This window comes from Zonotrichia albicollis, chromosome 10 (assembly GCF_047830755.1).
Source record: "Zonotrichia albicollis isolate bZonAlb1 chromosome 10, bZonAlb1.hap1, whole genome shotgun sequence".
In the NCBI taxonomy this organism is placed as follows: Eukaryota; Metazoa; Chordata; class Aves; order Passeriformes; family Passerellidae; genus Zonotrichia; species Zonotrichia albicollis.
The window spans coordinates 23,746,047-23,766,297 of NC_133828.1; the positions used below are offsets into that span (position 1 = coordinate 23,746,047).

Here is a 20,251-nt window from a genome sequence, read left to right on the forward strand (position 1 = left end):
AATAATACCTTCAGAAACTGCAAAAGGGCTGTAATCCTACAACTGCATCTCACAAGTCACATCTATTTTATAAGATAGTGATAGTTGGGAAGTATGGGTATGCAGACAGCATTAACAGTTCCATTTTTTGATTTCGGCATGCAGATATTGTTAGCTCTGTGCTATAAGTGCAAATAAAAGAGTAATCGTCTTTGCGCTTTGTATAGACATGCAATTTGCATTTCCTGTGCTTTGCACTGTTGAATACTTGGCATTTCTGTCTTAAACATAAAACTGTAAGTAATGGTGTTTTGAATTATGTGGATTGAAACAGTAAGCTGTTATCAAAAGCCCATTTGGAGAAGTGCAATTTTCTGATTTTAGAAGCCAGGAAAATGCAGCTCTGGGCCCACTGCAGTGACAAATACGCACTTAGCTCCCTGTACTTTCTGTGGGAGTTCAACTGTATAATAACCTTTATAATGATGATCTTTGAAGATGTTCTGCATTAAACATTTAGAATGGTGGAAGGAAACATTAATTCATAGAGGGTAGTATGTCTCTCCTTATACACCCCCATCGATGAAGAGCTTATTTGTGTCAGGAAGCTTTCCAAATGATGAAATTATTATGTGAACTGAGGTTCTTTCCAAAAGCGGCAATACTGGCAGAATTGAGCCCAGCTGCATGCTGGTAACTTCCCTCTGGTTTTGTAAAAGTTTTCTTGTTAGTGTATATACTGTAGAATTGTTGGAATATGAATAGTGAAAACACTGTAAATCTGGGGAGTATTATAAAAATCAACATACTACATCAGCTGTTGGCTAGCTAAGTGAGGAGAAATGAGAAATGAGATCTGTAATTTTTTCAATCATCTGTTAAATTCAGCGCTGGAAAACCATCACTCTGTGATGGTAATTGGTGGCCCATGTAAAATGGATCTTCTTTCATATCTCGGGATCTTACTCCACAGACACTTGATAGCAAAACCAATAAAGTCTGCTCCCTCTTGTTGTGGTCAATGTTGAGATCAGTACAGGCGGGGGCTGTGGGCAGGAGGGTAAGCACTGTGCTTGTTGCACAGGGGTGATGGTCTCTATCTCCAGGAGGTGTTTCAAAAGCACCAAATTTTTATCCTTACATTAAAAAAAATACATGGGGAACAACATAAAAAAACCCCAAAGCCAAACTAGAAGTGTAATTGGTATATGTTAACATACAGCCGGCAGTTATGTAGGTGTATTTTTCCTTTAAGGCCTGAAAAGCAAAATCCCGTGGAACCTTCCTTGATTCCATTTCCGTTCACATGTATCCTGGTGTTATGCCTTTTGCAGTTTGGCATAGTAATGCATAGAACAAAAACGAAAACAACAATTCTATTTTTCAGTAATGTGAATTTGCAAATGACAGCTGCTCATTGTGTTTCGTTTGTAGATGTTAGCACCTCTGAGAATTTTCCATATGGAAAACTCTTGAATTTAGAATGTTAGCAAATGCTATTTATTGAAACTGTATTTTATGAAGACTCATAAGTCACATAAAGTATTTTAGATTTTTGCAGATGTGACTTATTACTATGGAGACTTTAAAGCTGAGTAGCCTATGAAGTACAATTTAACATCAGTTTCTTTTGTTGTACTTTGTCAATCAAAACACCTTCAGAATCTGGTTTGAACATTAATTTGGTCATAATAGCAGTCTTTGGACTTGATTATTTTCAATGTTTAGTATAGTTCATATTGTGTAATTTCAAAGTATTTTTATTGGTATTTTAAAAAATAATAGTTCTTTTATTAGAATTTTCTTTCTCCTGGTTTATAACAATCTAAAATTGATGTACTGCAATGCACTTCTGGGAAATACGCCAACAGCTGTGGGGGTTAGTTTCAGGATGGCTATTCATAGCTCATACACACTCTCAAGTGCTTGCTTGAGTGGGTACAATCCTGTTTTCAGAGTTCTTGGTAGCACAGTCTTGGCCTGATACACAAAGGCACATTAAGACAGAGTCTGGTAGCTGTAAACATGGTCCATGTTAAAAAATAAATGTTCAAATAGAGCCTAGTTTTTCTAGTCAGTTCAACTCTATTTCAGATTAAGCCATGGGTTTCAAATGGGGAGGCTGCTCTTATGTAGATTTCGTATTTGCTTAGATGATGAAATTTGATTCCACTTGTTCAAAGTGACACATACTCAGTCATTTCGCATGTCTGTTTTGTTGGGGTTGCTCATACCAGCACCCCTGCACTGTCTCCCTCCCAATCCGTGTTTGTTTTGGACAGAGCTTGTTTTACTGCTGGCAGCTTATCTGGCTTGTGGTCACAAAGCCTGAAGCCGAACAGCTTCAAATGCAATGAGCCCTTGAGGGGCAGCATGTAAGCAGGGAGCATTTAAACACTGGCTCTGGCACAAAGTTTCTCTGTAGGCACAGCTGGGACATTTTATCTCTCATTTTTTGATGGCCATCTGCAAAATGAAGTAATACCTGCCTACCTGCCTCATTGGAGCACAGATGATTGACTCATGCTTGTGAAGTGACAAAGGAATGCACTGAATGCACACAGAAGCCACCTGTGATCCATAAATATATGGGGAGTTGTTCATGGAAAAACCTAAAATCATTAGCAACTGTGTTCATGTGTAGTACCATAACTCCTGGAACTGAAACGAGGGATGTATGTTAAAATGATGGTGGAGCCTTTCAGTGTCCTCCCAGTGTCTTTGAGAAACTCAAGCCCTTCCAACGGCAACTGTAAACCTTTTGAGAAATATTTTTTAATTCTCAATGCAAAGCCTTGCTCGTTTCTGTGTGCTGTCCAGTCCTTAAGCCTGGCTTCCTTTGGTATTGCTTGGGCTCCTTTCAACTGGCCATGCCCGCAGCACAACGGCAGCAGCAGCTGGCAGGAATTTGGTGAACACGTTGGTATTCACTGGTAACTTTAAAAACAGGAAAATCACCCCTTTTTGTCAAATTACACACATTTCGTGGCAGGACTCTTAACAAGATTTCAAGGATGCTGCTCTCTTTTATAAAATGAGATAAATTAGCCCCCTGTTGTGTTGTGTTTACTAAACCCACAGGACTATTGCTGTATGCTTTTTGTATGTGTGGCATAAAACTACAACAGATGGATTTTGTTTCTTTTAGAAGATAATGGGAATGAAAAACCCAACGGTGTGAGTCAGCAGTCCAATGCAGAAGTGGATCCTTTTCTTCCCAAACCTGGAGGGGCGCCTGCAGCACCTGCCTCATCTTCCAAGAGCACCAACGGAGCTGCTAACACAGTCACTGAGTCAGAAGAGGAAAAAGCCAAAAAACTACTTTACTGTTCATTATGCAAAGTGGCTGTGAATTCCCTTTCACAACTAGAAGCCCACAATACAGGTGAGTATCCATATGGTACAAGTCAGCTGTGTGCTAACATTTTTAAAATTCAGTGTTCCAAGGTGGTAGCAACACTTCACTGAAGCTTCTTTTAGTTAAAACTTACAATAGCAAGTTAAAACACCAGTCCTGTTAGTAGCAGTTTCTTGTGTGGTTTTTGATATTCTATTAAAGCAATCTCTAATTTTTTTAACTATTCTTCATGTACTTCCTAAACTTTTAGTTGACAAAATCCCTACAGTTCATATTAACTAATCAGATCCCTTCACACTGAGCATCACAGTAAGATCATAGTGGTTTCCACAACACATAAGGTTTCTAAAATGCCAGTGTTCTCTCTTTTTCGTATTTTATCTCATTATCATTAGTATCTGTTATTTTGCTGGAAAAACTTACAGTAATTTACTTCTTATTTGTTTTTTTTTAAATAATTTTAGAGTGGGCTCATTAGGTTTCCTAGATGTCATAGTATCTTCTGATTATTGAAGATTAGTTATGAGTCTTTTTTTGGGCCACAAGCGACAATCCCTAGTGTGCTCTGTCTGTTTATGGCGTGCTGGTGATGTAAAGCTTGTTAACAAGCCATTGAAGCTGGTTTTACAGCTGTAATCCATTCTTGAAATGGGTAAAGCAGCCGTTTCTTCTGAATCAGAGGATATTTATTGAAGTATTACAGTTCCTAGGCAGGTTTTGAGGGATTGCTGTGGTTCCTGTCCCAGTGTTGGCTAATACCATTTTCTGCTATTCACTGGCTCTATGGAATTTGGCAAAAGAATAAGCAGCAAACACTTTGGCCATCCAGTCACACACTGCCCCAAACAGTGTGGTCCAGCATGCCTGCTGTTCCCTTTTTTGCACAAAGCCTTCTGGCTTGCCTTTAGATAAAGGACACAGGAGCTACAGTGACTGAAACAGGAGAGATCATTAGTCCCAGTCTGTGGTGGCTTTAACCATTCTGTTTTGAAGATAAGTGTTACAAGGTCCCAAGGCTGAGACAATGTTTTGTGCTGCTGATCATGAGCTCACCTCATCTCCTTGCCCATCAGGCTCCAAGCACAAGACCATGGTTGAAGCTCGGAATGGTGCTGGTCCCATCAAGTCCTACCCCCGGCCTGGGTCCCGAATGAAGGTGCAGAATGGCAGCAAAGGCTCAGGACTGCAGAACAAGACGTTCCATTGTGAAATCTGTGATGTCCATGTTAATTCAGAAATTCAGCTTAAGCAGGTAACTTGCATGTATCTGGAGCTCTTTGTTGTTTGAAGTTACATTGCAGTGTTGTAGGTGCAGTGTAGGGGTGTGTGAAGATGTGTTGGTAAATATTGAATGAACTTAGTATTTCTTATGTCTCCCACAACTATTTCTAAATATTTCATCATAGGTCAAGTTCACCTTTTATTTTAGTTGGGAAAAATGGGCTTGGTAGTTGTAAAAGCAGAGGTGTCAGTATCCATGAATGGCCTAGCAGATCTCATTTAAAAGTTTTCTGTGGTTCAAGATAGGGATTTGAATCTTGTTCTCCTAACTATAATAAATTCTGGGTTGAGATTCCCTGAATGCATCTTTCGGTGCTGTTTTCAGTCTGCTCTAATAATGTTTAATGCTATGTGAGAAGGAAAACATGACTCAAATCTGTTGGTTTGGGACAATCACCAGTAGGGTAATACTGTAGATATGTCTGAATTATGTAGAACAGCATTATCATTAACAGTGTGGCTGTTGTGTGCCCATGGAGCTGTTCTCTGAGCCAATTAGCCCTGGATTCAGAGCTGTGCCCATACAAATGCAGTGATTCTGGTGCCCAAATGGGAATCTCTGACTGGATGGTGCTGTGCTGTGTGACTGTGTCTTCTCATTCCTGTTTTTCAGTTAGCTCTAAGATAATTTTAAATGCATGTGTAGACATATCCCCGGGTACTGGTTCTTCCTTCAGCTAATATTGAATTGTTTACACAACTGAACGGTATCAGCAAGATGGAAATATACCTCTTACTTCTGAATATCCCTATGACCTAGTGACTACAGCTCTGCCTGGTTTAAAGCTTCTCAAGTGGAAAAAGGAAATACCAACCAAAATATCAATAATTTGCAGACCCTGTCTTGAATCACAAAATATGCTGTATTTGATTAGTTTCTGATTCTCTATTTGATATGCTCCAAATAGTTATGTTTAATTTACCAAACCTCGTCCTTGCTCTCTATAAAGAACCTACTTTGTGTTACAAACAGGGGCTTAGGCATATCCTGCTGATAAATCAATTTCAAACTCAAAATGTAGAGATGTTTAAAGAGCTAATTAAATGTGAGGATATTTATTTCAGCACATTTCCAGCCGAAGGCACAAGGACAGAGTTGCAGGAAAGCCTATGAAACCTAAATATAGTCCTTACAACAAACTGCAGCGCAACCCAAGTATTTTAGCAGTAAGTATTTTTATCTCTCATTACTGTCTGTGTGAATTTGTGACCTTGGGGACTCCCACCGCACAGAGACAGGAACATGACAGACCTGATGCTTCTGCAGCCTCTCTTCCCCTGCAGGCTGAGTCTGCACAGGAATCAGATGTGAAGATAGTTATGTGTTCTGTCTGCCCGTTCCAAGGCATGCAGACAGCACTGCAAGCGTTATTTACTGCTAGAAAGAAGGGAATAGTCAGTGGAATGGGGACTGGACCATGTGCCCCATGGAAAGGTATCGGCTCTGCTGGGTGAGGGCTCTTCTCTTTGAAGGCATCAATGGGTATACACTGTCTTGTTGCACATCTGGATGCAGTCAGGGAAAAGGACATAGAATTAAGATATAAAGATATTTTTAAGATATAAAATTACTAGTGCTCATTCTCTGCATACAACAAACCAGGATGCTGTGTGGATGTATGAATTGGTGCAAAAGAGCCATCAGGTGTTTAGGAGAATTGACTGCCGGAATGTTCAGGCCATGTCTGCCACTGGATATCAAACACCTCTCCTGTCTCTGTGCCACTGGTCAATCCCTGTCACATGCACCTGCATTTCCAGGAATCCCCCAAGCTGGTCCTGCTGATCACCTGCAGCCAGAGTTCAGGCTGGCTTTAGCACAGCACAGTTTGTATGTTTATTTGCTCATAGCACAGCCTGTGTTCAATAGGGAAAAGTGCTTGCCACCTATGGCACAAAAAACAGTTTACAGGTTGAAAAGAAACAGATGCAAATGTGTATAGGTAAGAGAAAGTATGTGGAAAGCCTGTAAATGCTAAAATATTGATATGTCTTGGTAATTGCTTAGAGGTAAATGAAAATGCTGTAAACTTCCTCTAAGTCTCCCCACTTGATAGGTTCTGGCCATGCTAATATTATTCACTTGTATAATACATCATTATATCCTTTTATCATCTGTTGCATAAGGAGAGACCACCAATTATAAAGGAAGGACATGAGTATTTTTGCTTCCACAATTGAATGATTGTAGTGCAAGCCCATTTTTAGTGAGAGATATAGATATAAGTGTATATATTTCTGATTACCTGTTTCACCACAAGCACCAGCAATGCTTGTAGATCCTATGTAGAGTCATATATATACATATGTTTCAGAAAAAAGTTATTTTTGGCATCAATCTTAAATAATATTTCTACTTTGAAAAGAGCTGGTCCGCACTGGAAAGCGCAAAGCTGACTGTTCTGATACCACCTTCCCATCTTGTCCATCTACTTTTCTACAATTCATTTTTGGAAGTGGAAAATTTGACTTTTTATATTGAAGTCTTAATCATGAGGGTGTTTTCAATATTTTATGCACACAGTTATAATTTATATAAAGTTACTCACTTGCAAATTATGCCTCCTTCTAAACATCCCTTCTAAACATCAGTGAGATAGTCTCTAGACTCAAGAGATTTATTTATATTTAAATATAGGATTTGGTTGCTTTAATTGCCCTATGAGTAAGAGGACAGTGCAGGTAACATTTCTAAGCTGCTGGTAGGAGATTTCTTTGGGAAGCCACAGTGTTCCTTGTGCCAGGGTTCACTTTTTCCCTTGTGCAAAAGTGGGCGTTGGGAGAACTGTATTTACATTGCTTTTGTGTGTGTGTTTTATTCCAGGCAAAACTTGCATTCCAGAAGGACATGATTAAGCCTCTGGCACCTGCTTTCCTCTCCTCTCCTCTTGCTGCAGCTGTATCATCAGCTCTGTCCCTCCCTCCCCGGCCCTCGGCATCCCTGTTCCAGGCACCAGCAATCCCGCCCGCCCTCCTCCGGCCGGCCCACGGGCCCATCCGGGCAACGCCCGCCTCCATCCTCTTTGCACCATACTAATTCATTGATGTGAGACAGAGAAAACTATGGCCAGTACAAGGGGCAAAGGAAAGGGGTTGAGGTTTTAAAATGTTTCTCTTTCGCAATGCCATCCAGCATGACACCTCATCCAACCGCATCATAAAATCCATCGTTGGCAGCACTGCGTTTTGGAGTCTAGACAACTGTCTTCTCTCTATTTTTTTAATCAAAATAGCGTAATTTGCTTAAGAATTAAATTGCTCATAAAATTTGTACTGATAAAGATTCATGCATCTATTCATTTTTCTTTTTTTTTTGTGGTTTTTTTTTGTTGTTTTTCAATTTGTACGATGCACCTTGGAATCAAGGAACATAAAATATTTTCCTGACTGACTTGAAAACTAGGGTCTTCCTCACTCACACCTATGTAAATACTTCTCTGAAAAGCAACTGGGTATAATCTAATGTGGATAAAAGGAAAAGGCAGATGAACCAAATGCTTGATTGCAGATAACATTTCAAGAAAGAATTATCCATTATTTTCATGTGCTCTTGTTGACAGGGATTGTGTGCTGTTCTAGACCCCAGTACTGGTGTATCTTGTGTAGTACTACAGATGTATCATGTCTGATTTTAATATTTTTAGTTTCTGTGCAAATGTTTGAAAGCAATGCAATGCTGAAGCTTTTAATTATTTCTTTTGTGTCATACTTTATTTAGAGAAATCAAGAATAGAAAGCCATATAACATAGATTTAAGATTACTGCTTGTTTGCTACTTTCATTTAACTTATTTGTTTCTTCACTGGTGTTTCTAAGCAATGTTTAAAGAGCAAAAAAGCTTTTAAATGGCACATTGTCACAGCTCTCATGTGTTGTTCAAGAAGACAATGGATCCATGTGTTTGTACGTAAATATCCTGTTTTCTTAATTTCTAACTAGTTTTCTTTGTAATGATGCTGCATAACATTGTGGCTCCCTAATGCAATAATGTACAGAACATAAAATATTTATAATTGACCATATTCTCTGTTTACTGAGTATATTGCAGTAATGTCCCACCTGTCTTCTTACCTCCCCAACCCTTTTATAAAGGTGAATCAATATGCAGTGCTCAGACTGGAGTCGTTATATGATAATGGGGACTATAGGTGGAAGAAAGGGGAAAAAAAAAGAGAATTAACTTTTAGAGCATCTTTATCAGCAATCCATAGTAGTAAGATGTCTGTGTATTTTTTTAAATGTACCTTTTCAATAAAATAATAAGAAAATCATACGTGCTTATTGTGTTCTAATTGGTACAGGAAAATAACGCCTGAAACAAATTTAGCTGAAGGAGTCTTCCAGGAGCAGACAAAGCATCAGAGCTGCAATAAAGTATAATTACAGAACCTGTGTTTGTTTCCCTTGTGTTTTAATGTCTTTTCCTCACTGCAGCCTGTAACAGCCTTTACTGGAGCTTTTTTGCAGCAAGACTGTAAACATTCACTACATCAGAGTTTCAGAGGAAGATGCAGCGGAAACAGGTGTGTGATTATGTGAGTCTTTTAGTGTTCCACCAAAATGCTACCCCATGGTTGTGCCATTGCTAATGGAGATTAAGGATTAACTTTAAAACCAGCCTGGGCAGACTTGAGACTGGAAGCAGGTCACTTGCGAGCCGGGACTTGCTCTGAAGTATGGGCAATTGCTTGACCCTTCACCAAGCTTTCCAAGGGAGGTATGTGGGGAAGCCTTGAAATTATCTTTTTTTACTGCTGAAAAGTTTAATCTATTCTTTAAAAGCCTGCACTTCGTTAATAAAAAGTGAAAAGTAAAGAGTACAAGACTAAAACGACTCAACTATAAGGCTGTTAAAGTTAACACAAAGCCAATGGGGCCATTCAAATCCATGAAGGCCAAGGGAAAAAAAAAAAACCAAAACTTGAGAAACTTTGTAGTGGAGATTTTACAGACCAAGATATACCTCATAGTTACAACATTATTAAAGACCATTTTCTGCAAGTATAATTCTCCCCAGTTACCCTGTTCTGTGGAGCTGTCAGTTGCGTTGTGAGAGGATAATTCACTGGAGAGTCACCTACCGAAGGGATAGGTAAGGGAATCCAAGATCTTAGCATCCTCTGGGAGAGCAGCTGACTTTGTTTTAATCTTGTGGACTCTGAGACTCACAGGGTTACAGGTAGACCGCCTGCCATGTCCATCTGTTTGTGCCTGGTTTTGCAGGGAATGCAAACTTGTCATATTTAACTGCTTAGCTCCCTTCAGAGGAGTTAATCCTATCAGGAGCCTGTTGCTGTCCAACATGAGCTGGGTTTACAGAACTCTGTATTTTAACTGGTTCCTCAGGAAACAAGAGTTGTCTGTGTATTAAACCACTCTTTTTTTCATTTTATATTCTACTGTTGATTATAAGAAATTTAATTACAGGTTTCTGCAATTGAAATGTTCCTATATGAAATACAAAACAGAAGGTGACTGGCTTAAGCATGTGTAGATTTCTTGGACAGCTGATTATTTAAAGAGCATCTTAAAATGGAGAAATATTTGGGTCACAAGGGGTGAAGGAATGTGTTATGTCATTCAGCAATGAAAGGAATTATTCTATGAAATATAAGGAGCTAAAAAATGTGATTGTGAACCAAGGAAGATTCTTAATCAAAACTCTGTGTTAACTTATATTTTGTGTATTGAAACTCTGCTTGCCACAAAGTTTTGTATATAACATGCAGGACCAAGCATTTGAGATGAAAATTACAGGAAAAATGGTAAATCCTCCCATTATGCCTGCTGGGATTTCTCCTTTTAAAGATGAGCTTTACAAGAGAAAGTATCCCAGTCAGACAAACACAATCAGCAGCTTTTTTGCAATGTTAGGATACCTTCTCCTGAAGTGTTACATCACGACACTTGGCTGGCTATGAAATTCATGCATTTGTTGTAACAGATGACAAGTATTGAAATTTAATACTGGCAGTGTAGTTAGCTTTTTGAGTAAGATATCAAATGTGGAAACCACTAAGGTGATCAGGTTACAGTAATGGGATCATATCCTCTGGTACATCTATTATTCTGGATTTGATGATTGCATTCTGAGCTGCAAGTTGCTCCTGTATGAAAAGTCAAAAGTTATAAGGGCACTCTGTGGGTCAGGGATTATCACCTGGCACTGCAATCTTTGTGTAGCAGAAAAAGAAGGATCCAGACCAGATACAGGCACATCAGGAGGAACTTTCTGCTGGTAAGTGTGACTGGATTATGGTCTCTGTATCATAAAAGATTTTCACAAAGGGTTATCAAACAGAGATGTGGTCCACTAGTCTGTACAGATTGAAGATTTATATAGACTGCTTTGTTAAAAAGAAAAATAATGGTGATAGGATCTCCCATAGCCAATGCAGGTCACTAGTGTGGGTGTGTCTCTCATTTCTTCAGGTCAAAATAAGAATAAAATCTTTCCTTCCAGGTCTGTCAAATAGCAAGAGAAGATAGGAAGTAGCATGGACATTGCCCAGTTGATATCAACTCTTGGACTCTGATGATAATGTTATACTGGGCCCATCTACTGATAAACTAAAAGGCAGGCCCTTTAAGAAAGAGACTTTTTCATTTAAAATAAGTTGCCTTGTTTTACTACCTTGCAATCTGATCTTGAGCTACGAATTTTATGGTGAGAAAGTTTTGAAAAATATTTTGCCACATTTTCTAGGGGAAAAATAGAGCATGGTGGTTTTAAACTCTGCAGGAAGTGTTCCACTCTTTTTATGGACCTGGCAATAACCCAGTGAGCATTACTGTATATCTTTTGAACATGTCACCTTGAATAAGTGAGGTACTTCACTATTTATTCATGCCTGGTTGGACATTAAATCTCCACAGCCATCATCTGCTCACAGTGGTCACAATAATTTTCTTCCTGTGGCTTCTATATTTTTTAAACTATGTTTTTTGCTTAATGCTCTTGTTTCAAGTGACAGCTGAAACATCCTCAAGTATTTCTTGGAATGACCAGCATTTCAGGTAAAACGATTTTTTAAATTTTTTTTTTAATGTCTAGAATTCTTCTGTGTTACAATGTTTTATTATTAAACTAACACTGTTTTAGAAATGTTTATATTTGGTTTTGTGCCATATTCATATTTATTTGTATAGACAGGGTGCTGTGCTGGATGCCACGAGCCAGGTCCTGCTGGATGGAGGAGGCCAGTCTGAGACTGCTGCCTTTGAGAGGCTGCAGCTGAGGGAGGTCTCCTGGGATTGTGAAAAGGACAACTTTATGCTGTCTTCAAAAATGGCAAGAGTGAGGATCTGGGCACGTGAAAGCAAGTAGGTGGTTGGGATTTGCCAGCGTGGGTTGACAAAAAACAAAACCACATCCAAAAGGCTGAGTGCTGCCTGGCTGCCATGGGGGCCCATCTGTGCAGCCGAGGGGAGCTGGGTGCTCTGAGGCTTTGGTGAGGCTCCAGCAGCGGCTCTCCAGAATCCCAGCAGGTAAATATGGGCACCAAAGGCAGGGGCATGGCTACAGTGAGCTGTAGGACAGCCTGGGCCACAAGCTCCTGGTGTTGGACAGCTGCTGGCAGCTGTGACAGCCTCTCAGCTCTGTCCCTCGGGCCAGGAACACCCAACACTCTGCAGCGACCTGGGCAGGCCAGAGAGCCCCTGGGAACTGTGCAGTGTTGGGGAGTCCTTGGGAGGGACATGTGTGTGAGCGCCAGAGGAGGAGCCTGCTTTTCCAGGGGTGTGCTGGAGAGTGAGGCTGCCTCCAGAGGGACCTAGGCGAGCTGGAGACCTGGCTTGATGGGAACTTGGGGGACACGGGGAGGTGTCAGGGAAAGGAGCCTGCTGTGCAGCATGGCTGACTGGCCTGCTGCAGCAGGAGCCCTGTGGGAAAGGGCCTGGGCAGGCAGGGGACACCCAGATCTGTGGTGGACAAAGGGAGCTCGAATCTGCAGTGTGCCCTGGAGGCAGCAGAACCAGGCTGAGCATGGTGCTGTGGTACCAGAGCCACAGGCAGCAGCCTAAGGGGTGTGCAGAGCCCCTCTGCAAGGCTGCACCCAGAGGAACGTGTCCAGCCCAGGGTGGCTGGTGTGAGAGCGACCAACAGATGGGAGCAAGGTCAAAAGGTGGTCAAAAAATGAGCACATCCTGCTCAGGAAAGTGAGGTGGGAGTGTTGAGCCCAGAGAAGCTGCGGCAATTCTGGCCACTGTCCTCAAGTGCCTAACCTGGGGTCACAGGAAAGGCAGATTGATGTTTCTCAGAGTAGCACAATGAGAGAAGGCAGCCAGAAGCTGCAGGAAAGGATATTCTGACTGTATATATGAAAAAAGGTTTTGAAGTAATAGTGGATAATGCCTGGAGCAGGTTGCACAGGAAGGTTATTGTGGGGGCCTGAATATATGTTGTATTGTGAGACCTGTGTGGGTCTGAGTTGCTCCAAACGAGCTGCAGCTGCAGGGTCCTTAGTTGGGCAGCAGCTGTAGCTCATGAAGGTAACTGAAATAAATAGGGGTGGGTCGAGAGCCCAGGAGGAGTCCCTGAGAAGACATGAAGGACTGTGCTGCAGAGAATGGAGAAGAGCCCCAGGAGGAGCCCCTGAGAAGAAAGGAAGGAGTGTGTGGCAGAGAATGGAGAAGAGCCCCAGCAGAGAGGCGAGAACAACGCTGCAGCGAAGATTACAACAACTGGTGCCCCGTGTGAGGAAGAACACTGCAACCAAACATTGAAAGAAGGTATGGAATCCCCCAGACAACCGAGAGCTGTGGCAGCCTGAGAGCTGGGACCTTGGAATATCAGCCAGAGAGCTGGGACTATAGAAGATAGGACAGCTGAGAGCTGTGGCAGCCTGAGAGCTGGGACTGTAGAATATAATATGGCCTTTGAATTAAGGTGCTGTAGCAGCAGAAAGCTGGAAGAATATGGCCTTTAAAGAAAAGAGCCTTGGAACATCGAAAGACAGCCGAGAGCTGTGGCAGCCTGAGAGCTGGGACTGTATAGGGATATGCATATATTTTATGTATGTATCTAGGACAGCTGAGAGCTGGGACTGTATGCATATTGTAATTGTATAATTGTTAAAAGAAAAGGGGGGAAATGTGGGGGCCTGAATATATGCTGTATTGTGGGATCTGTGTGGGTCCGAGTTGCTCCAAACGAGCTGCAGCTGCAGGGTCCTTAGTTGGGCAGCAGCTGTAGCTCATGAAGGTAACTGAAATAAATAGGGGTGGGTCAAGAGCCCAGGAGGAGCCCCTGAGAAGACAGGAAGGACTGTGCCGCAGAGAATGGAGAAGAGCCTCAGCAGCGAGGCAAGAACAACACTGCAGCGAAGATTACAACAGGTTATTGCAATATCCACCCTTCTGTAGTAGGCTGGAGTAGGTGATCTCCAGAAGACCTGTCATCCTAAATGAATCAATAATTCTAAAAGATAAGATCTGCTGAAAAATCAAAAGTAATCATTGTATTACAGGGCAATTAACAGCTAATGGAAACTTTACAGCAGCAAATGCTGACTGATGATTCACAACAGAGTGGGCACCTGCTGTGCCTGAAAAAATGAAGACAAACATCTTGCCTGCAACAGGCTGAAGAAGGACAACTGGAAAGAGGATGTTCCTGGAAAGGTGAGTCAGTCAAAGTGGCAGCCAGGGGAAATCATTTGTACTGCAATATTGTTACTGGATTTTGGAAGGGCTGAGGCTGTATTTTTCAGGAAAAGGAAAAGGACCTTGCAGTAATCGCAATGTGATGTGTTTCAGGCCCTTGTCAGTTTTGATAAAACAAATGCATCCATTTTACATGAAGGTATTTGACTTAGTAATGCTGAAAAACACATTTGTTAGATGTTAGCAACTGTGAACTATTTTGCTAGGCTAGAAGTAGCCACAACACAAAACCTTCTTTTTCAAAATCTGCGGTTTGCACTTTAGATATAATATGTTATTTTAGCAGATTTAAATGCCCAACATGCTCAGCAGCCAGTTGGTGCTGTCAGAGTATTAAATCTGAGCTACAGCTTTCAGGATACTTCAGGCAATGAGCACCCTTTCTAGGGCTCCAGATCCAGACACAGCTCTTGTCCAGCAAGGGAAATTTCCATTTTATTTCCCCAAGATTTTTTATTTTCTTCAGGAAGTATCTCACTAATAAAGTATGTCATTTTTGGTTAAGGTTTCTCCCCAGAGCCATCCACCCAAATTACTTCTTGATTAAGACACTTTTCTCTCTGCCAGCTGTGATAGGGGGAACATATTCCCACTGTTGAGGGATTGACTTCTGCCATCCAATCTCCTGTCATCCCATGTCTGAACCTATTGCTGTATTGTCCTGCCTCACCCTCTGATTATACCAGCTGACTCTCTCTAGCTCCTTCCTTGACCACATCAAACCATGCCTTTGTTTTTCCAGCCCTCTATCAGGCTTCTAGGTATGAGTTCTCATAGCTTGTCAAGAAGTCAGCTCCCTTCTCCATCCCCTGAGTGAACTCTGTTTTCATTTTCCGGTAGGTGCTGGTAAGATTTTTACATTCTGCCCTTGAATTTAAAAGTTCAACTCCCTAAACTATAAAGTCACCAAAAGTCCATCTTCAATTTATTTCCTAAAGCTCAGTTATGGCAGCAAAAAATCACAACCCACCTCCTACCCCTCCCCTAAAATGAACCACCATCACTGCAGGGAGAGTAAAACTGTCATGAGATTTTGTGATGTCAGATTTTAGCAAATAAGAAAGCCTAAGCATAGGGGACAGCATAACAGTGACTCTTCTTATTTTATCTGTCTAAATTCTGTCAACCTTGACTATACTAAGCACACTTCCTGGCAGATATGATGCTTGCCTAAGAAGGTCAGTGATGCCTGCAAACTCTTGCTTTTCAGGATATATAATCTCCTCAGGAAGGGAGGTGGTAGCTTGATTCAAAACTAATTTTCATGTTGAACTGTGCCAAATCAGGTTTTCGTATGCAATTTGAATTTTAAAACATTCTTGAACGTTTTCTGCAAAGGCTGAATGAAAAATGGATCCTCATTGCTTGACTTCCCCAGAGCTGCTCAGGGGCCCTCACAGTTGAATAGTGTGAGTCTACTCCTTGTTCAGCAGGGCAAAGGAAATAGTGGGGGTTTGAATGTGAGAACAAATGCCGTGGCTCACCCCTGCTCTTCCTTGCTGGTAAAATTCCAGTGGGAGTTCTGCTCCTGTTTGGAACACAGTCCAGCCACCCTGGAGAACAGCACTGCTTGCAGCATAGCCACGCCATGGAAAAGTTAATTCTCCAGAGTGTCCCAAGTTTGTGCCTCCCTCCTTTCCAGAGGTTTTTCCTGCCTCTTGCCTTCCTGCTTCTGATTGCAGAGGCAATCAGAGTTCATGCAGAAAACCCCATTCAGGATGAGGTTTGCCTGTAACTTTCCCCAGTGCATGTTTGCTGCTGAATTATTCATTCCCCAAGGAAAGGGAGATGGGAACAGGAACACAATGTCTGACACCAAGCTGAACTTCATTAGCAAATACTTTTAACCTGTGATGGAAAAAATTATAAATCCCAGACTCCAGTTCCTTGCTAAACAGACTACAGTTTTGTTCTCCCCTTTTTCCCCATCCACCTTTGACAAATACGTGAGGGCAGGAGACCATGCAAAGACAGATACTTTCTACAACGTGTGCCCTCTGTGGTGCCAGTCAAGGCACCTGGCTCATAAATCAGCTTCAGGGACTGCTTTCTGTAAATTGTTTAGTGTGGGAGATCCTGATTAGTGGTAGCAAAGACACCAGAAATGTAGAGGGTGATAAGAATTACATCCATATTTTCAAATGAAGAAGTTAATATTAAAATAATGACTTGCTGTTCCCTCCCTGGGACTGAATGCTGGGAACGCTCCGATGCTTTCTAAATCATCAGAGCTGGCCTGCTCTGCAGTTTTCTGTCACAGGAAAAAAGGCATTAAATAGTTTTAGTCTCCTTCTGAAAATACTCACCTCCTTATATATGTCACCCACCATTGCTCTTATCTGTTTTTCAAAGGAATTCAAAGGAAATTTGAGACACTTTAAATCTGCATTGTAACTGCTTGCTGTGTGCTAGGATGATGCTCCAGCAGTTCAGGGAGGAGGCAGCAAGATGAGAGTGGGCAAGGTAGGCTGCAAGAGAAGAGGGAGCTCTCCATGTACTGCAGTTATGTGTGAGAGATAACAGTGCATTATTCACAGGTACTTAAGGAGGAGAACACACAAACACAACTGTTAGGTTTTGTTTACATTGTGAGTGAGCAAAAATTTAGTTGTGATTTGAAATGCGCTTAAGTTGTTGCTTAAAGCAGCTTTTAAGTGAAGGCTTTAACTAAAGAGAGTTTTACAGATGCTTGATTTTATGAAGGGGACCATTCCTCAGTGCCAGGAACTTCACCACTCCAACCCATTCTACTAGCATTCTTTTTCTGTGTCTTACAAAATATATTTGCATGCTAAAACACTCCATTTCTTTTCTCTTTTTCTTTTGCTAGGGCTACAGTTTTAACTGCCAAACTTACCCATGACTTGAAAAAGCTCTGATGTGCAGTAAACTCAGAAGCCCTATTCATTTTCCACCAGGCACATTTACTTTTACTATCAGCATCTCCAGAGATGGCAAATCTTCCAAGTCAAGGAATTACCAGAAAGCAATGACAAAACTGTATTAGTGATGGTTATTTCTTTCTGTTCACGTGCATGTGTTTATTCTAAAGCAGACATTCAGCTCCCTGCTTCTGTAACAAAGAACATTGATATTGAAGATAGAAGCTTAATAGAACTTGATCTTTGTATGGACATGGCCAGACATCCCTTAAAACATGCCACGTGGAAAATTTATTCCTAGTTTGACCACATGTTAAATTATCTGATTCTTCCAAAATATACTTGGATGTTTCCAGAGAGTAAGGTCAATAGAAAGGGACTCCAGATAGCAAATAAAGCTTATTTTAAGAAGGTAGGAACAAAAAAATTACAATTGTCCTCTTTCATTTTAGGGATATATTTCACCACATTGTCAAAGGAATTATCTTATCATGACAGATAGAGAACATGAAAATCATCAAACTTTTTTTGGTTGGTATTTGGAAGGTTGATAGTGGTGATTGTTCCCACCTTCTCTCAGCTCTTGGCTGCATGCTTTCAGCAAGCAGTTCACACAACGGTGTGTTCCAACACATCAGCTACTTGCTTTCTAGTTTGATTTAAAATAAGAAAATTTTGATTCTGTGAGTGTCTCTTTCACATGCAGTAGAGACAAAGGGAGTTTTTTATATTGTGTGCTCATGAAAAGAAACACCAGGACCTTAAAACCAGCTAGTGATTTTTGGACAAAAGGAAGACACAGACAGTTCTAGCAGGACTGAACCAAGACAGTCTGTGAAACAGATTGCCAGGGCCCTGTAGGGAATCAGAGCCTTCCTGATGGGAAGTCAGCCTCTTGTCCAGTGTCTGTTATTAAAGGGAATGGCTGAGAAAGTAAATTGGAGATCACATCACAGTTCTCTTCTGTCTTACAACAGCAAAGATGAACAGTGATGCCATTCTCCTCAAATAGCTGAGTGTCCTGGCCACAGCTTTTGGAAATCTTGAGCGCTTGGCTGCTCTGATCTTTGGCACTTATGCTGCAGCTCATAACTGTGGTGCAGTCAGCCCACAGGCAGGGCTGCCTTGGTGTGGTACACAACCTGGAGCCATATAATAAATTATCAGATCTCTATGAAGTATGGACAGGGATTATAAAGAGAAAAAAAACCAAATAGTAACAGTAGAGCAGTTTGACTGATTTTCTTATTTCTGTGTGCTGTTAAGAAGGCATGATGCTTGGTCTGCATATACTGCTGATAGAGGGATTTTTTTCCCCTATTTTCTGGGATAGATCTTCTTATTTCTAGCAGCATTGAAACAAGTAAACAAGCAAAATGTTTCTGCTATGTTGAAACTCAATTTTCAGAGTTAAACTTGGGATAACAAGACTGGCTAGAGTCCCTTTAGAGAATAAAGAAACCAAAAAATTAACATTACCACTCCCCAGGAGAAATTAATTTCTTCTTGGCACTGATTGAAAGTATAGAGGGTGACGCTCCAAAGAAATCTCTCTGTAGGCATTGTAAGGAATTGAGAGCTGCTGCCAAGCATTTCTGCAGTTCCCACAGAGACTTCATACCAGGAGGACAACAACAGACCAAAGAAAAGCTCAGTAGAGCTTGTCATACCTGGAACAGCTGGACGTAAGTTTATAATAGAAATATTCAGTCTGCTAAGAAATTTTCGGATTGATTTTAAAAAAATAAACAAAAGGAAGATAAAGTATGGTTTACTGTTGCATGCAAACTTTGCACTGAGAGCCCTTCTTTGGTTTCCCTTTTTTAGGCATATTCTTATGTACTGAAAATATGTACTCAAGATATGGCTAAGTTAGAGGAACTCTTTGAGCTTTTTAATTAGGTAGAATCTGATTTTGTATTTAACTGTATTTTCAAAGAGTCCTCCTATATTTTCATTGATCTGTCCAATGCCTTCTCCTGGAGATCCAGTCTTGGCTGCAACAAGAAGTCTTGAGACTGAAGTACACAGCTCAGCCCCATGTTCTGACATGGCATTTGCTTCATCTTCTGATGAAGGAAACATACAGTGGACAAAAATGTCATAGAACTTTTGCATAAAGGAATTTCATCTAAGGAATTTCCTTTTCTTCACTAACTCAGGAATGAAGGAAACAGGGAAGAGGGGGATTGGAAAGAATTGCACCCCTAAAATCTGTAGGTCTCTGGTGAGCAGAATCCTTGCAACCTCACTGCAGCTGTCTCACCAGCTGTGCTCCTCCCATAGCCATGCCTGTTGAAAAGAAAATCAAGAATCTCTATATTAGAAATTCTGACTTGATGTGCAGATAAAGACTAAAAATCTGTGATTCCTTCTAAAGTTCCATGCTACCTTGAAATGCAAAACTAGGAATAAAAGTGTAACTCTGTCAAGTTGCACTAGGGATATTTGATTTATTCTGCATCTCAGAGTAAAGAAGAGAGTAATGCGGACAGATGGATTTTCTTGTGGCCAGCTGATGTTATTTTAGGATGAGTGCAGTTAAATTTGCATATAGCTTTTTTTCCCTTTAGCACTACAGCTTTAAGTTGTAGAAGTCCTGCATGTCTGTAAAACTAAGTCTTCTAAGGCTATGTTTTAAATATACTGCATGTGCAAGGATTATTTAGTTAGGAGAACCAACATAGATTCCCTAAAAACAGAACTAATAAGAAATATGTCATTAGAAGAAAAAGGTACTTTTCTAAAGCACTTTGCTGATTACTGTCCTAAAGTAATTAATCACTTCCGAGTTTACTGTTATAAGTCAATAAAATTGTTTTCCACAGAACCTAATAAGATATTTAAAAATATAGTATATGATAAAATCTTACTTGTGAAAAGACATATTAAAAACTTAACCTGACCTGATATTTATCTTGACATAAGAAAAACCCTAGGGATTCTTTTATATAGGCAAATACTTTTATACTTAATTAGAGCCCATAAGCTAAATTGGAAAGAAAAAATCCAAAAGCCAAATGCAAAGCCTTAAATCTGGAATTATTTAATTTAATCTGGAACCAAGTTACACTGGGCTAAGATCTGT

General features: G+C 40.7%; 1 protein-coding gene across 12 annotated transcripts in view; it reads left to right on the forward strand.

The window, feature by feature from the left end:
- Positions 1 to 9,581, forward strand: part of ZNF385B (zinc finger protein 385B) — a 151,558-nt gene extending 141,977 nt beyond the window's left edge. For all 12 annotated transcript variants that reach the window (XM_074548367.1, XM_026791676.2, XM_026791679.2 and 9 more), the window contains 4 exons: positions 3,128 to 3,364; positions 4,411 to 4,589; positions 5,684 to 5,785; positions 7,443 to 9,581. In XM_074548367.1, the coding sequence (XP_074404468.1) occupies positions 3,128 to 3,364; positions 4,411 to 4,589; positions 5,684 to 5,785; positions 7,443 to 7,655 (731 nt within the window). In that variant the 3' untranslated portion in view covers positions 7,656 to 9,581. The remainder of the gene's footprint in view (positions 1 to 3,127; positions 3,365 to 4,410; positions 4,590 to 5,683; positions 5,786 to 7,442) is intronic.
- The last annotated feature ends 10,670 nt before the right edge of the window (positions 9,582 to 20,251 follow it).